The sequence below is a fragment of the Mustela erminea genome, chromosome 19 (assembly GCF_009829155.1).
Source record: "Mustela erminea isolate mMusErm1 chromosome 19, mMusErm1.Pri, whole genome shotgun sequence".
NCBI classification, from domain to species: Eukaryota; Metazoa; Chordata; class Mammalia; order Carnivora; family Mustelidae; genus Mustela; species Mustela erminea.
In genome coordinates, this window is record NC_045632.1 from 49,254,211 (window position 1) to 49,275,601 (window position 21,391).

Here is a 21,391-nt window from a genome sequence, read left to right on the forward strand (position 1 = left end):
AAAAAGGTCCACAATAATGAAGGATAATGATTTTCAAAATGGTAAGATGGGGCTGAAAGGGGGGGTTACAAATAAATTGATACAGATATAAGAGAATTTCACACAAGAAAATTCATGGATGCTTTAGAGATGATATCAGAAAGTTATTTCCAGATACTTCATTTCAAAATAAAGAATAAGGAAACCCAACAAATAGAACAATTCAAATAGCTCAAAAGAAAAAAAGAGCCTTGAACAATTAAGAGATGCAGCTTTTTTTTTTTTTAAGATTTTATTTATTCATTTGACACAGAGAGATCACAAGTAGGCAGAGAGGCAGGCAGAGAGAGAGAGAGGAGGAAGCAGGCTCCCCGCGGAGCAGAGAACCCGATGCGGGACTCGATCCCAGGACCCTGAGATCATGACCTGAGCCGAAGGCAGCAGCTTAACCCACTGAGCCACCCAGGCGCCCAAGAGATGCAGCATTTTAATGATGAAAATTAGCAGGTCTTGGGTAGGAGAAGCAACAGCTTCTCCGACAGCTTCTCTTTCTAACATGAAATATTAGGTATCAGAAATATGAGATGTATTTTTAAAGGTAGTGGCTATTTCCTCTTAAGCTCAGAGTCATCAACATGTTTCCTTTAAGTCATTTCAAAATCATCAAATGGAATGGACAGGTTTGTGCCAGTGGCAGGGAAATGTGGAAACAATCAATGTAGGGTATTAGCCCTTAAAGAGCTCACAACGAACTTCTTAGTTCACACAAAATGGATGTTTAATATAACCCAAACGTTTTCCAGATAAAGACCTAGAAATGCCAGATAAATATATACCCCAAATTATTTCAGATGCATAGCTAAACTGACAAGAGAGAAAGGGAAACCCCAAGAGCCAGGATCAGAGAAGGAAGTGCAAACCCCAGCAGAAACACATGAGCAGACACAGTGACTATAGGGCTGCACATGGGGAGTGGGAGAAGTTTCAATAACTTCCACCAGGATTTTGTTATACCCACATAACAGGACTGGTCTTGGGCTCGCAGAAGGTGGAGAATTAGAACTAAAACCCTAGGGATGCCTGGGTGGCTCAGTTGGTGTAGCCGGCTGCCTTCGGCTCTGGTCATGATCCCAGGGTCCTGGGATTGAGTCTCGCATCGGGCTCCCTACTCGGCCAGGAGCCTGCTTCTCTGTCTCCCTCTGCCTACTGCTCCTCCTGCTTGTGCGTGCTCTCTCTCTTGCTCTCTCTCTCTCTGTGTCAAATAAATAAATAAATAAATAAATAAAATCTTAAAAAAAGAACTAAAACCCTAAATAAAGTGGAACTCTATGCATGCTCATGGAAAGGACAGATTAGGAAAAATTCACCTAACAGCCTGGGGAGCAAACAAGAAAGCCTCTCAGCCTGGGCTGTAGGGAGAGGGGAAAAAGTATCTCCTGAGAACTGAAAACCTGAGTCTGGAGTCACACAGATTTGAGGGTCACAATTCTAATTTCAATTGTAATATATGAGTGTTCCAGGAGCTCCAAAGCAAAAAATTAACAATAAAAACTAGCCCAAGCCAGGGTGTCTCGAAGACACAACCTCCCCCCTACTTTTAAGAAATACAACTCATCCCAGGCCATAGGATATCACCTCACAGACAAAACATTGCTAAAGATGAATAAAAAATACTAAATACAAAAGAAAATAATCCACGGGAAAAGGGCCAACATAAAATAAAGATAACTTTAGAACCCCAAGAACTTCTCATAAAATATCTATCAGGGGTGCCTGGGTGGCTCAGTGAACCTGAGCCTCTGCCTTCGGCTCGGGGCATGATCCCAGGGTCCTGGGATGGAGCCCCGAGTTGGACTCTCTGCTCAGCGGGGAGCCTGCTTCCCTTCTTCTCTCTCTGCCTGCCTCTCTGCTTACTTGTGATCTCTGTCTGTTAAATAAATAAATAAAATTAAAAAAAAAAAAAAGACCTATCAGACAGGAACTATAAATAAGTATACAGATAAAATGATTACAAATATAAAAGAAAGCCTCAAAATCAAGATCCTATGGAAAAAGAACAAGCAGATTTGAAAACAAACCAAACAGGGGTGTCTGGGTGGCTCAGTTGGTTGGGCATCTGCCTTTGGCTCAGGTCATGATCCCAGAGTTCTGGGACAGAGCCCCATGTCAGCTCCCTGCTTGGCAGGGGGCAGGGAGTCTCCTTCTCCCTCTGCCCCTCACTCCACCTGTGCTCTCTCAAATAAATAAAATTTAAAAAAATTTTTTTTTCAAAAAAATCCCCAGAATTTTAAAAAAAATCAAGTGCTCAGCCACTGAATTAAACCCAATGGACAGATTAAAAGAGATCAGACACAGCTGAAGAAAAAGCAAAGCCCTAGAAAACAGAAGTAATTGGAAGGCCACTCAGACAAATAATGAGATTAGAAATACCAAAGAGAAGTGGAATAACATGGAAGACAGACTGCGAAGATCTGACATACACCTAACAGGAGTTGTAGAAGAAGACGGCAGAATGCCAAAGAGGCAATATTCAAAAGACAAAGCTTGAGAATTTTTCGGAACTTTCAAAAGCCATGAAACTACACTGTATTAAAACTGCAGAAATCCAAGAAAAAACAAAAACAAAAACAAAAACAAAAAACCCTGCATAAATCCAAAGTCAAGAGAAGAGCTTAAAAGAGCCTCTACTCTTCGTAGGGCACAAATAAGAAGGAATAAAATAACTATACCTCATGGTCAAACATTTAAGGGACTGTTAGTGGAAAAGAACTACAACGAGGGTATGTTATCAGGGAAGAGTGTATGAGGGCAGAGATGGGGCTTGAAAAACAAGCAGGATTCCAACCGATGGGAAGAGATGAGGGCATGTAAGGGAGAGGAGAGAACAGCTGAATAAAGCTGAGGGAGGAGAAGATGGGTAAAGGGAAGGACTCCTCTCTGGTTGTCAAAGTAATTCAGAACAAGGTATGGTTGGCTACAGCTACAGTACGGTGTTCACTAACATCAGGCTACTAAAGAATGTGAACGTAACTGTACATGGGTATCACACTTTTGATAAGTGTCATAATCTAAACTGAATCTCTGCCAAATTATCCCACCAGTGGCATGCAGGGTGGAAGCAGGAAGAGGGACTGCAGCCTTTAAGTAAACTTAGGAAATGATTACAATAGTCCAAACCTTGAGAAAATATTCAAACCACACAGAGACAGATGCTTAAGATCCAGAAAAAAGGCAAATGGGAACGAGATGAAATACAGAGAGAAAGAGGAGAGACGAGGGAGCAAAAAGAATAGAAATGAGTATTTGCGGGGCGCCTGGGTGGCTCAGTGGGTTAAGCCGCTGCCTTCGGCTCAGGTCATGATCTCAGTGTCCCGGGATCGAGTCCCGCATCGAGCAACTGCTCAGCAGGGAGCCTGCTTCCTCCTCTCTCTCTCTCTGCCTGCCTCTCTGCCTACTTGTGATCTCTCTCTGTCAAATAAATAAATAAAATCTTTAAAAAAAAAGAAATGAGTATTTGCGGACATTGTGAATGTAGAATTAAAAGCTCTGAATGGATTGGGCAGTTGGGAAGGCAAGGAAAAGAAAGGGAAATAACCAAACACGCCCTGAGTGACTGGGGGAACGATGGGGCACATTTTTCCCTCCAGAGACAGGCAAGCAGTTTGGCCCAGCAGATGACCACGCTGGACTGGAAAGAAGCCTTTAATTCTAGTCCACGCCCTCTCCCTTGGACAAGCTACTTAACTTCACAGGCTCCATTTCTTCAGTTCTGTAAAATGGGAGGACTCAGAGAAAATGAGTCAAATGTTGGACCAGTGTACACGTGTCAAGGAAATCCAAAATAAATTTCTAGTAAGCAATAAGAAATACGGGTCTGAAGCTCAGGAGAAAGGCAGTACTGGAAGGGCAGAGCACAGAATCGCCAACATCAAAGAGGCGGGTAAAGCTTTAAAGTAGAGGAACAGTATTATTAAACGCACAAAGAGAAGATGTCTGTGAACCTTGAGAAAACCTTAAACAAATACGGTAAAGGTGGCAGCAGAAAGCTCAGAGGCGTACCAGTCTTATCAGGAAGGAGTGGCCCGAGACAGTGTATCATAGGGAGAAAGGACTTGTGTTTCATTTTCCATTGCCAACCAATTTCGTCAGCAACTGATAAAATAGAAGGAAAATAAACGTCTTTATCACAGACCCTCCCTACCATGGCTAAGAAACATCAATGCTTTGCTTTCATTATGGTGTTAACCAAACTCCTACCTCAAAGGGGTTTAAAAAAAAAAAAATACAACTCCAATTTCATAAAGACAGATACTTTAAAATCTAGCCCTTCATGTAGCTGGAATTCCGCCTGGCTGGTTCTTACACAATACTGTCAAACACACAGCTGACCGAAGTTATAGACCAATGGGAAAGCTGGCTTTACCACATCAAGACTGAGAAATTGAGGTTCAGACTGGTCCAACCAAAGCTAAATCGGAATGACTTTCTGAAATGGCATAAAAAACTCGGAATTGCTTCAACCACAGCACAACACAGAAACAAGGCTGGAAAGCAGACATGATGCTTGTGGTTAAAGTTCTAAACGGAATTTCTCAAATCTTTTTTTAAAGCTCGCAGCCAGTAGACAAGAGACCAAGATCAATAGTGTTTTGCACATGGTTATCCTTGGATCTGATTCTCATTTCTGGTCCAAACAAGTCATGCTCCATCTGACTGGAGAGAAAACTCTCCTCCTTTGGTCTCTCCCTCCTACAGCTCACCATCTATCTCACAAGCAACTGGGCTAAAAGATCCCAGTTTAAAGCAGAAGCCAAGGCGACACATGGATTTTTCCCATTCATTCTCAAATTAGCAACGACTGAAATTGTTGTACCACATTTCAAATTCAAGAAGTGGCTAATAATCAAAAGCCTGTGACTTTTTTTACGGTCTTATTCATCCAGAATTATTAGATCTAAAGATTAATGCTTGTTCAGAATCTTCCATTTTCTCAATGACACAGAAATATTAGCCTCGTTTAGAAGTTTTAAGTGAGTTCAGTTTAAATTTATCATAGGTTCCCTCGGGTAGCCGTTCTGGCAAGGATCCAGGGCTAAGCAAATGAATATAGGAAGTGCTGGACTTAAGATCAGACTGATATTCAACCCCTGACCAAAATAATTAGAACACATCTGCCTGGCCTCTCCCGTAAGAAAAATTCCCTGATCCAAATTAAAATATTTACCTAATATGAATCTTTCTGTGTGATCACAACCTTCAATGAAATGGCAGCAAGATGCCTATATGAAAACCTGATCAGAAAACATGAATCACTGACTGCTATGCTTAGGATAAGCATTCTTCACTGACTTTAAAACATTTGGGAATACTAACTTCAAACATTAAGGACTTAAGAAAGCAAGAGCACAGAGCACTTTAATAGACCAGTAATACTTAGGTCCTAAATTGGCTCACAATTTCTCTCAGTGTTTATAAAACTCAGATTTTTATAACTGAACTCTCAGATGACTGAGAATTGGCTAACTGTGAAGACTGGATATAGTATGGAGACTACCTATGCGCAATACTCAAATCTTAACTGACATTTGGCCAATATACAGAAATACAGCATTAGGCTGTCTTGAAAAAAATGAAACCAGGAGGCTGTGAAAAATCCAGTTAATGTCTCAACTATGGTGAAAGCCCTGACAGATGGGAGTCACGGTGTGTGGAAAGGGCCCTCTCACCTAATACCAGAGCCACTTCATTCAGATGGGTATTGCCTATTTGGCAAGCATCTGGTAGGATTTAAGGTGCATCTACCTGATGACCCAGCAACCATGTTGTTTAAAAGTCAACTGTGTCAGCCTCTGGGGTTGGGAAAAAAGAACAGGCAGGTGGCAAGGAAATTTCATTGCTCTTTTATGAAAAAATTTAAGTGGTGGAACTCTGGGTCATTTTTACTTTCTTATTTGTAATAAAAAAGCAAACAATGATAAAAACTTTTGCAAGGGAGCCTGGGTGGCTCAGCTGGTTGAGTGACTGCCTTCAGCTCAGGTCATGATCCGGGAGTCCCAGGACCGAGTCCTGGGATCCAGTCCTATGTCAGGCTCCCAGCTCCACGGGGAGCCTGCTTCTGCCGCTGACCTTCTCTTCTCTCATGCTGTCTCAGTCTCTCTCTCTCAAATAAATAAAATCTTAAAAAAAAAAAAAAGCTTTTGCCTTTCCAAGAAAAAATGAGGGAAGAAAAACCATCTTTCATTTTCTAAGCACAATGGTAGAGCTGAAAACAAAACAAATTTTAATTTAGGAAAAATGTAGAAAACAGTGTAGCACACAGAAATCTCATGCCAAAAGACTAATCTAATTAGGCAAAGAAAACTGTTTAGCACTCATATATCAAAGCTCCAAGCTCCTTGTACCCTGCCAAAGAAGTATCTTTTCTGGGGGGGTTCTGCCCTCTAGTGTACACTAAAAGAATGCACATGAAACAACGAACTCAAGGAATCAGCATTTTTATTAGGTAACCAAAATAGTTCCCCTTCATTCCTAGAGCATCACAATTCTCTCCTTAAAGAAAGGTTTCCACAACTTTGTTTCCAAGTCAATTTCCAATTACCACGCTAAGCTCCGTGAACACCAAAACTCCAGCCATCCTTCCTATTCTTCCCACACTCCCAGCAAAGCACCCCATGTACTTTCCTGACTTGAATTTCAGACCAAGAGAAAACTGGTACAACCAAGGGTACCATACTGTAGCAAAACAAAAATTTTTTGAAAGGTTTTATTCATTTATTTGAGGAGAGAGACACAGCGAGAGAGGAAACACAAGCAGGGGGAGTGAGAGAGGGAGAAGCAGGCTTCCCGCAGAGCAGGAAGCCAGATGTGGGGCTCGATCCCAGGACCCTGGGATCATGACCTGAGCCGAAGGCAAAGACTTAACCACTGAGCCACCCAGGCGCCCCTATAGCAAAACGAAGTTTTAGAAGTTTGTAACACATATAGCCACCCCGTTCTTGAACTCAGATTTTTGAAACTTGCAACTATAACTCAATGATAAGAGCAAAAGGAAGAAAGCTGCTCTGTGTAATAAGGTACAAATCCTCTAAGGATTTTCTAAAAACACTAGAATCTGTCCCACTGTGGGCAACCTTGAAAACCACTAGGGACACTTCCTACGTTCACAGTATCTGCTGTAGGTATTCAATCCAAACCGATAGAGGTTACCCCAATCCTGGTGACCACAAATGAAAAATTTTCTTGCCTTGAAAGCTTTTCTATGTTTGAGATCTCATTTAGATGCTCACATTGGCTGGCACTTCACCATTTGACCCAACTGGTCAAATCTTCTACCACCCTCCCCAAATCAAAAAAAAAAAGGAAAGAAAAAAAAAGTATTATTAATCTCTCCATTTGTAATTATTCTCGTTGCTAGCTTAGCCTGGAACAGTATCTTCAAATCAAGAATGTGAATGAGATAACCTTTAATAAACTCAAAATATTCCAACTATTCATGGGGAAATCTTTAGGGAATTAATTTAATTTCAACTTCAAACTCATTTACTCTGTACCTACAAAACCTACAAAGGTATATTTAAAAAGCAAGTTAAGAATAAGTTAAAACTGGGGCACCCGGGTGGCTCCGTGGGTTGAGTGTCTGCCTTCGAATCAGGTCATGATCCCAGGGTCCTGGGATGGAACCACATGGGTCTCCTTGCTCAGCCGGCAGCCTGCTTCTCCCTCTCCCACTCCCCTGCTTGTGTTCTCTCGCGCTGTCAAATAAATAAATGAAGTCTTTAAAAAAAAAAAAAGGATGAGCTAAAACTGAATGAAGCTAAATAATTAGCATCCACTGAAGAACATAAAGGTGAAAGTGCAGTGCATGTTTTCTTGCCCCATTACAAAACACATGACACTGGAGTGCCAAGTAAAATAAAAGCAAGACCACCAACACTGTCAGAATCAATCATTTCAACGGTCATAGCAGGTCCTTAAAAAATCATCTTGGGGCACCTGGGTGGCACAGCTGGTTAAGCATCAGACTCTTGGTTTTGGCTGAGGTCATGATCTCAGGGTTGTGAGGTTGAGTCCCGCAGGGAGCTCTGCATTCAGAGGGGAGTCTGCTTGAGATTCTCTCTCTCTCTCCCCCTCTGTCCCTCTCATTCATGCTTGCTCGCTCTCTCTCAATAAATAAATCTTAAAGAAAAAAAAGAAAGTAGTATCTTCTCAAAAGCTATTCTCCTACCCTAGAACAAATGACCGCTGGAAGAAACGCACTGAGCCCAACTGGGCAAGGATTATCTCCCAACCTGGCTCTCCTGGCAACACCCTCATATAAGCTGCATACAGTGTAGGACTCAGACCTCAGCAGAAGCCAATTAACCACCCAGAAGCTACAATAACCATTACTGCTCTTACCCCCGGCTGACTGATCACATCTTGTCCACAGCTTCACTGTTGCTTGCTGACAGATTATCAATGTACAAACATACCTGCAACACATTTTTTAAAATGTGCTACACCTTCAATTTCATGAGAGATTTATGGGACTGAAATCCAATACAGGAGACCTGAATTAGCTGTGGTTATTAATGGGGGGAAAGCCTACAAAGGAAAAGGGAGGAAACATTCATCTCATTTCCATAAAAAAAACCCAAAAAATTCAAAATAGCTTTCAAAGAGACCCTCATCAGTTATAAAGCTGAAGAGATACTTCTTACCTAAAAAGACCAATTAGGTGGGAAGAAAAAATGGTTGTATGACACAGTGGCTGAGAGCTCAGCCTTTGTCTCAAATGGATGTGGACTGGAATCCTGCCTCCACCATCAACTAGAGAAACTCTACAAGTCAATGGTGCCTCCCTAAGCCTCTGTGTCTGGTCTGTGAAATGGGTACCAAGTTAGCACTTACCTCTTAAAAGTATTTATGTAGATACAATAAAATAATACATGTGAAACACAGCACTGTGCCTTAAATTTGGAAATCCGTCAATAGGAGCTATTTATCCTTTTGAGGAAAGGTAAAAAACACTTAACATACAGTGTCAGAAGATAGTATGTCTGATATTTAATCTAAAGGACAAACTGGTGCCAAAATGAAACTGATCTGGTCATTGAAGGGAAACATGTCAACCCAGTGTTGAAAACACCTGACTACAGCAGGAACCCAGCAGGTAATAGGAAGAAAGCAGCAGCTGAATCTGAGCCAGGAAAGGGCAAACCCCACGCACTCTGCTCCAGCTCACTGTGCTGTAAGGGAAGACGGAGGGCATGGCACAACTTCTCGTTTCTAAAGAAAAGCCAGTAATCCAGATTTTTATGTGAGTTTCCTGGTTTTTAAATACCAGCCAAATAAAAACATCCAAGGACAGGCTCGGTTCATGGATTGCCAGTTTGTGAATGCCTGCCCTGGAGTGGAGTCTCAAACCAGAAACTGAAGAAAAGCCCAGTGGTTATATAACTGAGGGACTCCAGCTCCCGAAAACAGTGTCTCTCTAAGGGGATTTTGGAAAAGAAAATTCGTCCCGGTACAAACTGTCCTGAGCAAATGCAGAGATTTAGTATTCCTGAACTCCACCCACTAAGTACCAGTGTGGCCTCCTCAAGTCTTGTGACAACCAGAATATCTCACCACACATTTCTGAACACCTCCTACTGACAGCACCACAACCACTAAGAATAACAAAGTTAAATCCAAAAGTTAGTGGTAAGGTCAAGAACATCTATTTACAAACAGCAATAAAATAAGAACAGGGCCGGCCCTGAGTCAACCAAACTAAAATCCCAAATTATCATCCAACAGGAAATCTCACTAAGTAGAAAGCTTAAACCTTGTTGCGGGAGCAAATCAAAAGGCCTAAATCACTCTTCCTACTTCTAGAATTAATTAAGAAGGAAGGAAACTGCCTTACCTTTTTTCTAGCCATTGCTTTAATAATGTTACTGAACATCACAGTTTTCCATCCATCTTTTTTCCTACAGCTGGAGCTTACATACAGAACTGTACATGCTTCAGAGAAATCACAGTGGAAGAAATCTAGGCAACCCAAGGCACCAACCCTTCATACCATTCCTGGATTTTTCTCTTATGGCTCATTCTCCTACTCAAGAGCGTGTCCAAGTTACCGTATGACCGAGCAATTCCACACCCAGGTACATACCCAAGTGAAATAAAAACACACGTCCACATGAAAACCTGCACATGAACGTTCAGAGACACATTATTTTTAATAGCAAGGAAGTGGAAACAATTCTGTGTCTATCAATGAATGAATAGGTAAACAAAATGTGGCATAGTCATACGATGGAGTACTACTTGGCCATAAAAAGGTATGCAGTTCAGAAACATGAATAAATCTTGAAAACATTATGTATGCTAAATCAAAGAAGCCAGACAGAAAAGGGCAAATATTGTATGACCCCAATTCCAATTATAAAATGTCCAAACAGGCAAACTTAGACACGAGGTTTGGTGGCTGCCTGAGCGCATGGGAGGTAGGTAGGGATGGAGAGAGACTGCATTTATTTTTTGGGGTGATGGAAATTATTGTGGTTGCATAGCTTTACAAACACAAAACTATGCAAATATGCTAAAAACCAATGAACTGTGCATTTTAAATTGGTGAATAAATAAAAATAGCTTAATAAAGCTGTTCCTAAAAAGAAAAAAAAAAAAGCACAACCAATTTTAAATCATTAAATTGACTAATACCATTTGTTCTCTTAAAGACTACATAATATCACAGGTCACCTGCTGAAATACCCACTTTCTTCCAATCATCTTAGTTATTATAATAATTACCAATATGGCGGCTCCTGGGGCTCAGTGGGTTAAGCTAGTGCCTTCGGCTCAGGTCATGATCCCAGGGTCCTGGGATCGAGCCCCGCATCAGGCTCTCTGCTCAGCAGGGAGCCTGCTTTCCCTCTCTCTCTCTCCTGCCTCTCTGCCTACTTGTGAACTCTGTCTGTCAAATAAAATCTTCTAAAAAAAAATTAGAAATGCTTCCACCTAATATTGTGGCTATGCCTAATTCCTGCTACTTTAAGTGACATGCACGATGCTCTCAATCAGAAGACTGCATGTTGAAAAATGCAAAATCTTAAAAGCTAGTAAGGTCTTATTAACTCCTGTCCAAGGAGGCTGGGAGGGACGAGGTACCTGCTCAAGCAGAAAGAATGCTGCACTGATGAAAGGCTCCTGGGTGCCAACTGATCAAACACACTGAGCACAGACAAGGCACAGAAACAGGCAGGGGCTACTGTCTTCACAGGTCTCTAGTCTGGGTCTTCTACCGTCAGCAGGACACTACGCAGAATTCTGAATTTTCTTTTCTTTTCTTTTTTAAAGATTTTATTTATTTATTTGACAGGCAGAGATTACAAGTAGGCTGAGAGGCAGGCAGAGAGAGAAGGAGGAAGCAGGCTCCCTGCCGAGCAGAGAGCCTGATGCGGGGCTCGATCCCAGGACCCTGGGATCATGACCTGAGCTGAAGGCAGAGGCTTTAACCCACTGAGCTACCCAGGCGCCCCAGAATTCTGAATTTTCTATATGGGAGGAAAACGTTGCTAACCTGACACCACACACGATGTTGTGTGGAGACTCAACGATAAGGTCTTTGTTTTTTTCCTCTCTTCTGTCAAAAGACCAAGACGACAAGAAAAAAACCACATGGAAAAATGATGTTTTTCATTCTTCAATGTTTTGCTGCTTCAGGTCATTCCCAATCTATAAGGTGGCAACTAAACAGTAAGCCCTTAGTGTAACAAGTCCATGCCTTTGGCTAGGATTATCAACTTTAACAAGTCTAAGAGCAGCCTCCTTCTGGAATAGGTGAGTAATGTGGGGTGAAGGCTGATTTAGCCGAATACCCGCGAAAACTGGGTTCCAACGGCCATCAGTGCTGGAGTGAGGACTGCGGCAGGGGGCTGCTAGGGCTGCGGGACGGGTGGAGGGCAAGAAATGGATCCCGTGGATGAATGGGTTAGAGCCACGGAACTGCAGGAATACAGACTCACCAAGCTGAGTATACTGTGCTTTCTACAGCCAAATGTGGAGCACGCTTCTTATCATCTGTGATTCCTGCCTCTAATTAAAACTGGGTGTTTGGTTTACTTCATTCCCAAAGCATAAACCTTAGCTTTTTATAGCCCAAGCAGTGTGCTATTTTAAACATGTAGAGGAAATGCATTTTCAGTTACAAACATTTGCTCCTGTGAATCTGTTCTTATTTGCTAGCAAAGAATGTGGGACAGGATGTTTTACCCTCCTGCTCTGGTCTTCCTGTATTGCTTACATCTGTTTAGAGAGAAGAAAAATAAACAAATAAAGTGTTTCTGCTGGACAATTTCTATAAACTGAAGCAACTTCAAAAATGAAAATGAAAAACATCTGTGGAAAAGTATTATAATAATTTTATTTTAATAAATTGGATTATTTCTATAGATTTTTCCCTGAAAAGACCTCCCACACCAGGCATGTGCAGGCTGCAGCATATACTACTATCTGCACTGATAAATGTGCCCACTTGGACACCCCAGACCAGATGCATTCCTCTTGACCCTGTTTTCTTCCACACACAACTACAACTTGGAGAAACTTTCTGAGATGCATTTCAGAAAAATGATCATGCCAACTTTAAAGGTCACCTTCTGGATTTATCCAGAAATTTTCATGTACAACTCTGAGCACTTTTTTTACTCAGTTAGACATATCCTTGTACTCTGTTACATTTCACTACTGCACCTTTGAAGAAACAGGGGTACCTGGGGGGCTCAGCTGGTTAGGTGCCCAACTCTTGGTTTGAGCTCATTCAGATCATGACCTGAGGGTCATGAGACAGAGTTCCATGTTGGGCTCCACGCGAGGCTACAGCCTGCTTAAGAGTCTCTCTTTCTCTCTCCCTTCACACCCCCCACCCCTGCACTCAAATAAATAAATAAATAAAATCTTTAGAAGAAATTGATCTCAATCAAGAAAGTGACTTAGTGAAATTTCACTTGACCCGTTTATAAGGGAGTTAGCAGTCCACTCATCTACTGAAAGGTATTTTACCGGTTGGTCTCTCTAAATTCCATCTGTCCTTCTGCTCCCCGTCCCAGATGGGGTCCTATATGAAGAGCTGGAGAAAGACACTCTTCATCAAACTTTGGTCAGGCTCCTTTGAGCCCTCTTCTCAACTAGGCCTCAATCTTGGCCTCCATCCTTGCTGGGTGTGCATTTTAACAATTTAGCCCAATTTTAGCAAGAATCCTGCTAGCTCAGTTTTGAGAGAATGCTCCACTCTTCATATCTGATCAGCCTGGATATCTGATTAAGTTCCTCATTCCCCACCCTCAACGTGTAAGTACATCCTCAGCCTGCCTTTGGTGAGGATCCCGTTAAGTCTGTTTAGCAAAAATCTCCCTACCCCTGGGGTCTCTCAGTAACGTTCCATCCTCAGACACCTTCCTACTGCCCTCATTCTGCTCCCTGGCCATAAACCCCCAGCTGTCTTTGCTGTACAGAGAGCTGAGCCCCATCCCTCTCCCTTATTGTGACAGTCCTGCCACCTACTGCAATAATCCCAATGATGTCCTCCTTACCATTTTAATAAGCGTCAGAATGGAGTGTCCTGGCAAGAGATGGGAGAGGAGGAGGAATGGGAGATCTGGGTAGTAATGCCCCTGGCTTCCCCCTGCAGAGTCCATTGCTCAAGTGAGGGGCTCAGTTCCTATCAGGAGGCCCTCCCTGTCTTCAGTGCCAAAACTGTCCCCCTCTTGCCCCTTCAGGTCTAGGGGAAGTAATGCAGCCCCATCTTACTGGTCCCAAGTATACCACACTATCCTATCTCTGGTTTCTCATCACTTTGTGAGTTATTACATTCTCTTCAAAGTATCCCAATTTGAGGATGCCATCTGTTTCCTGCTGGGTCTCCCTAATGCGGATATCATCTCAGCAATTTATCCTTCAGAATTATTGGCTCTTTCTAAGAAAGGAAGGCATGGATCCAGAAAACAGTGAGGCTTCGCCGTGTGACTTAGTGACTGAGGCAAGCTGACCTTGTTAAGCTACCACTTCTCCCTCCTCTACTTATCATCATCATTATAGCAACAGAATGTTTTCTGAAACACACATGGTTTCCAAGCAGAATCTCTAAGCATCAAAATGGGATTATCTAAAGAAATATCCAAGGAGGCTAAAAGTAAAAACTGTGCTAGTTGAAATGAACTATGCTTGAACCCTAAGGTACAAGCAACTTTGCCTTTATTTCTATGTGGTACTTAATCCAGAGTTAGCTTTTACAGTAAAACTTTTAATAGATGTCAGAGACCCTGTTTAATAATACCACATATATGTTTAATAATACCACATATAATACCACCAAGTAAAAAACTTGGGTTAAGTTTTTTCAAAAGATGATCTGTCAAATTCAGACTGTAGTAGATTATGAAATCAGTTCAGTGGCCCATGACATTTTTTTTAAAAAATCATACATAGTCCACACTATTATGTAAAATAGAAAATCAGAATTCATCATGTGTAGCAAAGGTAAATATTTCACCAGGTTTTCTTTCACTTTTTTACATCTATTGTTATGAGCGTACTAGGGCATCCTATAAAATGCACTCCTTACTGTGAGTCAATCAAGTCTGAAAGCTACTGGTCTGAAGAGAATCCCTTTCAAACAATTTAACAATTACAAGGCAAAAAACAGGCTGCTTCAGCCTACAGCCTCACATTTTTTTATCTCAACCCTCACTAAAGATAGAGAGAGAGGGCGTGGACAGGCAGGCAGAGCAGTAGACAGAGGCAGAGGGAGAAGCAGGGTCCCCGCGGAGCAGGAAGCCTGATGCAGGGCTGGATCCCAGGACCTTGGAACCATGACTTGAGCTGAAGGCAGACGCTTAACCAATGGAGCCATCCAGACACAACCCCCCCCTCCATTTTATTTCTTTTAAATGATGGTTGTAAACCACAGCCTGAAAACTGCTGGCCTAGAATCTGAGGAGGGCCAGTGTGAAGAGCCCTGTTCACTTCACTCCATTCCTCCCATGGCTGCTCTCTTTGGTGTTTACATCGTTTCCACCATGGAAGCAAGCTCTCAAATCTCTTTCTTTCTTACGTTTCTATGTAACCACTACATGCTTCTTGCTTCTGCCACCTACTCGCTCCAGTGAGAGCGAAAGCCTTGGGGTAAGGAGCAATGAAGAGCATATGGGAGGTGTGGACAGGGCCTGGCCATGGACTTGCATTCACCATCACGGCACACGCTGAGCCGCATCTTACCGCAAGCAACTGCCGCCCACAGCCTGAGGACTGAGGGCATGTGGATGCAGTCCTGAGCCAGTGACAGATGGGAGCTGCAGAACTACCCCAGCATCCTTGCCCTTGCCGTGTTCTTCACCACCTCTGCGAGATACTAGAAGAACGAGGGAGCACCAGCCGCTACTGGCAGTAACCTGCCAGAATCCACATCCTACCCAGGCTTCCCTCCCAGCCTGTCCACCTCCCTGCTGGGGCTTCCTGGAGGCGGCTCCCACACGAATGACCTGTACCCAAACCTCTGTCTCAGGGTCTGCTCTGGGTAAACACAACCTAGATGAGCACACAAGCTTACACAGCACTGTGTGGAGCCAGCGTTACAAAGATGAGAAAGGCCTGTGCTAGGAAAGCTCATAACCTGATAGAAAAATCTATGATTTTTTTTTTTTAGTTAAAAAAAAAAAAAACAACAACAACAAACCCAAGATTTTACTGTTCGTAGCAATGAGATAAATACATATGTTCAGGGAGGGAAGGAAGAAGTGACAAGCTATGTGACTGAGGGCCAGAGAAGCGCCTGGAGGTGACATGTTCCTCCCCAAACCCTCTAGAAGACAGCCCTCCCCACAGGAGTCAGCGGCTGGTGGGTGCCGCCAATGGGCCACAGTCCTCGGTCACGTCCCTGCAGGCTCGTGCCCTGGCTGATCGTACTTACTGTGATGCTTTACATCTTACGTACAGGTTATAAAGAAGGGAATTTTTATTTTCCCCAATGGAAAAAAATTCTAGTCTTCAGCTAAAAATAACTCAAGTAATATGGAAAATACGAAGAAAGAAAAACTATTACATTCCCAGCAGTGTGTCAATAGAATTACTTGCAAATCAGCTCTGACTTTCCAATGTTCCTTTGAGGTCCTTGGGGGATGGGACTGAGGGCTCAACCCCAATCTCCACTAGAAGTTCTAATAAACCGGTGACATTTTCATTCAAAAATTATTTTTAAATGTAAAATCTCCTACACATTCGGCTCTGTGGTCAATGCTGTAAATCAGCACTTTCTTCAGGCTGGAATCAAACGAGAAACCTAAGGCTCATTTTTCATTGCACATTCCATTTTGGCAAACATTCCAGCAAAGGCAAACGAAAGCACATCCTGCCAGTTACAGTTCCAGCAGGTGCATGTACCAAGAACGGCTTCTGCTGCACGCCAGGCACACCCGAGCCCGAGACCAGAACACTCACCCAGACCCGGCAGGGAGTGACGGCAGCGCTGCAGCGACAGGAGCCGGTGGCTTCTCCTTCTCGTTTTGCTTGAAGAAAGATTTGGCTTCTTTAGATGTAGCATCCACTTCCTTAGTCACCCTGTGCCAAGGAGGGAAACGTCAAGTTTTTAAGAAGAGTAAGATGAGAAACAAACTCTAAGGAAAGGGGTAAGTAACAACAAGGAAAACACCCAGTGGGCCTCCAATGAGTTCTGGCTGCTGAGGTTTCTGATTCAAGTCTACTACCACAGTGCTAAATAAAGGCATCTTCCCTCACTGAAGCACAACAACGTATGTACTTGATCTCCCTCAAATTGCCTCCATTTCTTCTGTCAGCTTGCCACACACACACCAGTGGTCACTGCTGAATCACGGCTCCTGTGGGCTGCGGATGGCAAGGCTGAGAAGGTTCTCCCACTGCCCCTCACATGCGGATTAGGACTCACAGTTAAAGGTCTGGGGAGCAATGGGGAGGTGGAATCTCTGGGAGGAAAACACTAGCATTATTTTGAGAAGAAGAGTAACAATATAAACAACTGGAAATATTCTGCAGACTGCTCCTGTTTCACAGCTAAAATAACCCAAAGATGGAAGAAAATGCCTTCGAGCTGGCTAACCAACACTCATGTGGGAGTGGAAAAAAATACAGGATGGAGAATCCTGTCCAAGTTCAAATCTGGAAAAATGGTCTTCAGTAAAACTGAGTCCTGGGGCGCCTGGGTGGCTCAGATGATTAAGTGTCTGCCTTCCGCTCAGGTCATGATCCCAGGTCATGGGATCAAGTCCTGCATCAGGCTCCCTGATTGGTGGAGAGTCTGCTTCTCCCTTTCCCTCTGCTTCTCTCCCTACCTGATCTGTCAAATAAATAAATAAAATCTCAAAAAAAAAAAAAAAAAGGTTAAAAAAAAAAACCCAACAACAAAACTGAGTCCTAAAGGTTCAGACAATGCCTGAGATTTCAACTAAAGAGAGAACAAGTGTTTAATGCCTGCTTAGTCTTGCCAAGTCAACAAAAACATCTGAAGAATTTTGTTTAAGTTCCAGTCTATCTGCAGGAGGGTCCAAGATTAAGGTCACTGTACTGTGAGCGGTCAGCCAAGGTCCTCCGGAATAAACTGGTCAAGAACAACTGCAGGTGAATCGGATAAATTCCATTTCCGCAGGATGTAAGTCTCTGTCTCTTCTCTCCTTCCAACCGGGCTTCTGGGGAGCAGAAGCAATTTTTCTTCACACCTACACTATGTCACCTATCAAGTGGCACAGAATAAGAGTCTGAGAGTTCTGTATTGAGAATCTTCACTAGGAAACACTGGCAAGTTTATATTGAGCGATGACTTAAAACACCACCACCTTTTGTTAATCCCATATCCATGGTCTTACAATGGTCAGTATTATTCAGAGGATCAAATGGAAATTGCTGAACCTCTAAAATCTGGTCTCACTCTTTCCCGGGCTTAATTTCTGTGTCTCTCTACTCTCCCCAATGACCTTCTCAGTAATGAGAGCCAAGAGTAAAAAATAAGAGGGAGAATATACACCACAGATTAGACCATCACTCAGCAAATACATACTCCTTCCCTTGAACCACAAAGAAACTTGTCTAACTTACTGATGTTGAGCTTAGGTACATGTTTCAATGGTCAATGAGATGGGAGCTGATCTGACAGGAAAAGCAGCTTTAATGCTGGCGCTGTTTCACCTGCCCCTTCAGTTCCTCCCCTTTGCCTCTTAAGGATACGCCTCGGGGCGCCTGAGTGGCGCAGTGGGTTAAAGCCTCTGCCTTGGGCTCAGGTCATGATTCCATGGTTCTGGGATCGAGCCCCACATCGGGCTCTCTGCTCAGCAGGGAGCCTGCTTCCCCCCCTCTCTCTACCTGCCTCTCTGCCTTCTTGTGATCTCTGTCTCTCAAATAAATAAAATATTAAAAAAAAAAAAAAAAAAAAGAAGACGCCTCAAATACCAGCAGGTCCAAGACGGCCGAAGGACACACACTGAAGATCTGAATCCAGCAAGCAGCCTGGAGCAAAACGCAGACTGGCTGAACCCCAGACACCCGGAAACACACGGACAGCAAACAAATGCTTACTGCTGTATCCCAGAGGTTTGGAATGGCTTGTCGCATAGCATTTCTGTAGCAATGGCAGACACATTTACCTTCCATGAACAAAAAATCAGAAATCTAAGGGGCTAAGTTACTAAGATCAGTAGGAGTGGCACTGCATAACTTCGGAGACCCGCTGATAAAAAGTGACACAGCTCTCACCACCTGCTCCCTCCAGAGTGCAACTCTGACACACGAAGCCTGGCTACTCCGGATCCACCATGCTACACAGAACACCTGGGAAGGCCACAGAGAAAGAGATGCCCGAGGAGCCTGTTCCAGTCCAGGCCCGAGAGGTGGGAGCAAGAAAGCCTTCAAGATGGCTCCACACCCAGCCACTAACTCCAGCTGCATAAGAGACCCCAAGCAAGAGCTGCTGGAGCCCAGCTACCCTCCACAACTATGGAAAATGACAAGAACACAATTGTTTAAAGCCACTACATTCTGGAGCAATTCCCTTCACCGATATAGAGATGACCAGAATAAATCCACATCCAAACATAAAGCTTAAGGCAGAGTCCTAGTCTACTGGACTAGAAAGAGGTACTTTAAATCTCCTCGCCCTAGGTGGAGTCTGGGGCAGACCTGAGATGGCTCATGAAAAACAAGTGGACGCCTGCACTTAGAAATGACAGTTTGAACACAGACTTTATTCTCTACTCCTTACTAAAACCCTACAAAATAGTGGTAAATAAATTTACAAAGGCAAAACCACATAAGGATATGGAGAAGAGATATAACAGAGAAAATATGCCAATCGAGTTCTCTGAAGATAGAAAGTAAACAGACAAGTAGAAATTGGCTTTGGTTTTTGTTTTCTCTAATCTAAGTCTGTAGCCATATGGAATGGCCAATAACAAGCCAATCTATACCACAGTATTCTACAAAGGCTCAGTAAATTGAGATACCAGGAACCTTTGAAGGGAGAGGAAATGAGCAGGGCTAAAAATCAGTTGAAAGTTAGTCTCAGGAGCAACTAAGTCCAGATCACCTTCTCCAACCTCATACCATAGGCTACTGTCCCCCACCCAACCCAGCAAACCCATTACTCCTTGGAGAAAATAAAAACCACGGAAATTCGAAACTCACAGGGCAGGGCTGAAGTCTCATTCTGAAAACAAGGTAATTAAATGAAAATCTATTTATTCACTCTTCCTTTTTGCCCAACAACCTCAAAAGCTATGTGTTCCAGATGGCTGAGTTAGTTACGAGATGGAGTGCTACCCAACCTGTGTAGGACTTTGCATCAGTAAGAAATAAATAGGCAGAGCTGACCCTCGAACAATGTGGGGTTTAGGGGCACCAACTCCCCGCACAGTTGAAAATCTGTGTTTAAGTTTAGACTTCCCCAAAACTTAACTACTAATAGCCTACTGCTGACAGAAAACCTTACTGGTAACATAAACAAATGATTTAACACATTTTGCATATGTATTTTACCCTGTATTCTTACAATAAAGGTAAAGAAAAAATACTGAGAAAATCATAGAAGAGAAAATGGATTTACAGTACAGCAAAAAAATCCGTATACAAGTGGACCCATGCAGTTCAAACCCATGTTGTTCAAGGGTCAACAGTATTGTGTTATGCTACTGAGTTTCTGGGTTTGTTGCCACAGCATGGCCTAGCATAACTTTACTATTGTATCTATTTATTAGGAATTTCAGAAGAAGAGAAAATACGGAAGAGGTTGTCAACAAAAAAGAAAATTTCTTAGAAGGATAACTTCTCACAAAAAGAGCCACAGAATACATGACATGGCAAGTTTTAAGATTCATTGTAGTATCACTGTAAAATGTTAGACTATTCATGATAAGAGAAGATAAAGATCAAGTGGGTCAAGGTATAAGGAAAGTAAAAGAAGCCTTTATGCATCTTCTGTTTGGTTTACCTATTTTACCGCAGGACTGACAACGCTCCTGCAGCAGCCAAGCAGAGCAATTCGGTGAACATTTTCTAAAAAGCACCTGAGAGGGCGCCTGGGTGGCTCAGTGGGCTAAGCTGCTGCCTTCGGCTCAGGTCATGATCCCAGGGTCCTGGGATCGAGCCCCGCATCGGGTCCTCTGCTCAGCAGGGAGCCTGCTTCCTCCCCTCTCTCTCTCTCTCTCTGTCTGCCTCTCTGCCTACTTGTGATCTCTGTCAAATAAATAAATAAAATCTTTAAAAAAAAAAAAAAAAAAGCACCCGCGATCCAGGCATTGCATTGTGTGTCGATTTTAGAAATAAAAATATATGCACAGTCTCTGCCCTTCAGGGGCTCGGGGTCCATGAGGACAGCAAACCATGAAATAAGTTATGACAACACGATATATAGTAATTACCACAAAGAAGGCATGAAATGAGTACAGCCTATGGGAGTATCCCTGTTAACTTCTCAATGCCAAAGTCCTATCCACAGTCACAAAGAAATGACATCTATAAACTGCTGTTTCTCTCAGGGACCTTGGGAATCAATATAAAGTAACACAAGCAGACTTTTAGTCTTCATTAATATATGACTGGAAGAATTCCATTTTGAACAAGCAGTAAGAAGAGATTCAGCTCTCAAAATATCTTCAAGGAGGAGAACAGTTCAGGAACAGACCACTTCTAATGGATAAGCGGGAACCCTGAGAGGAAAGACCCACTATTAGCAATAGTTAGTTCAAGTGTTATCAGCAGAAATGTCATTTTAACTTCATTTCACTTACTTAGAACTTCCTGAAAACTCTTTATTTAGGCAGAAACTTTCCATGACTGGCCTCTTCCGAAAGGCAATTCACTCAGGAAAGTCTGAGCCAACTGGCTCAGCTGGTTATCAGAAGGGTAAAAAATACTATTTTTCCTCATT

At 42.8% G+C, this 21,391-nt stretch overlaps 1 protein-coding gene across 1 annotated transcript in view; it reads right to left on the reverse strand.

The window, feature by feature from the left end:
- Positions 1-21,391, reverse strand: part of CFDP1 (craniofacial development protein 1) — a 127,071-nt gene that overhangs the window by 85,306 nt on the left and 20,374 nt on the right. Inside the window, exon 5 of the mRNA XM_032323232.1 lies at positions 16,441-16,560. Coding sequence (XP_032179123.1) covers positions 16,441-16,560 — 120 coding nt within the window. The remainder of the gene's footprint in view (positions 1-16,440; positions 16,561-21,391) is intronic.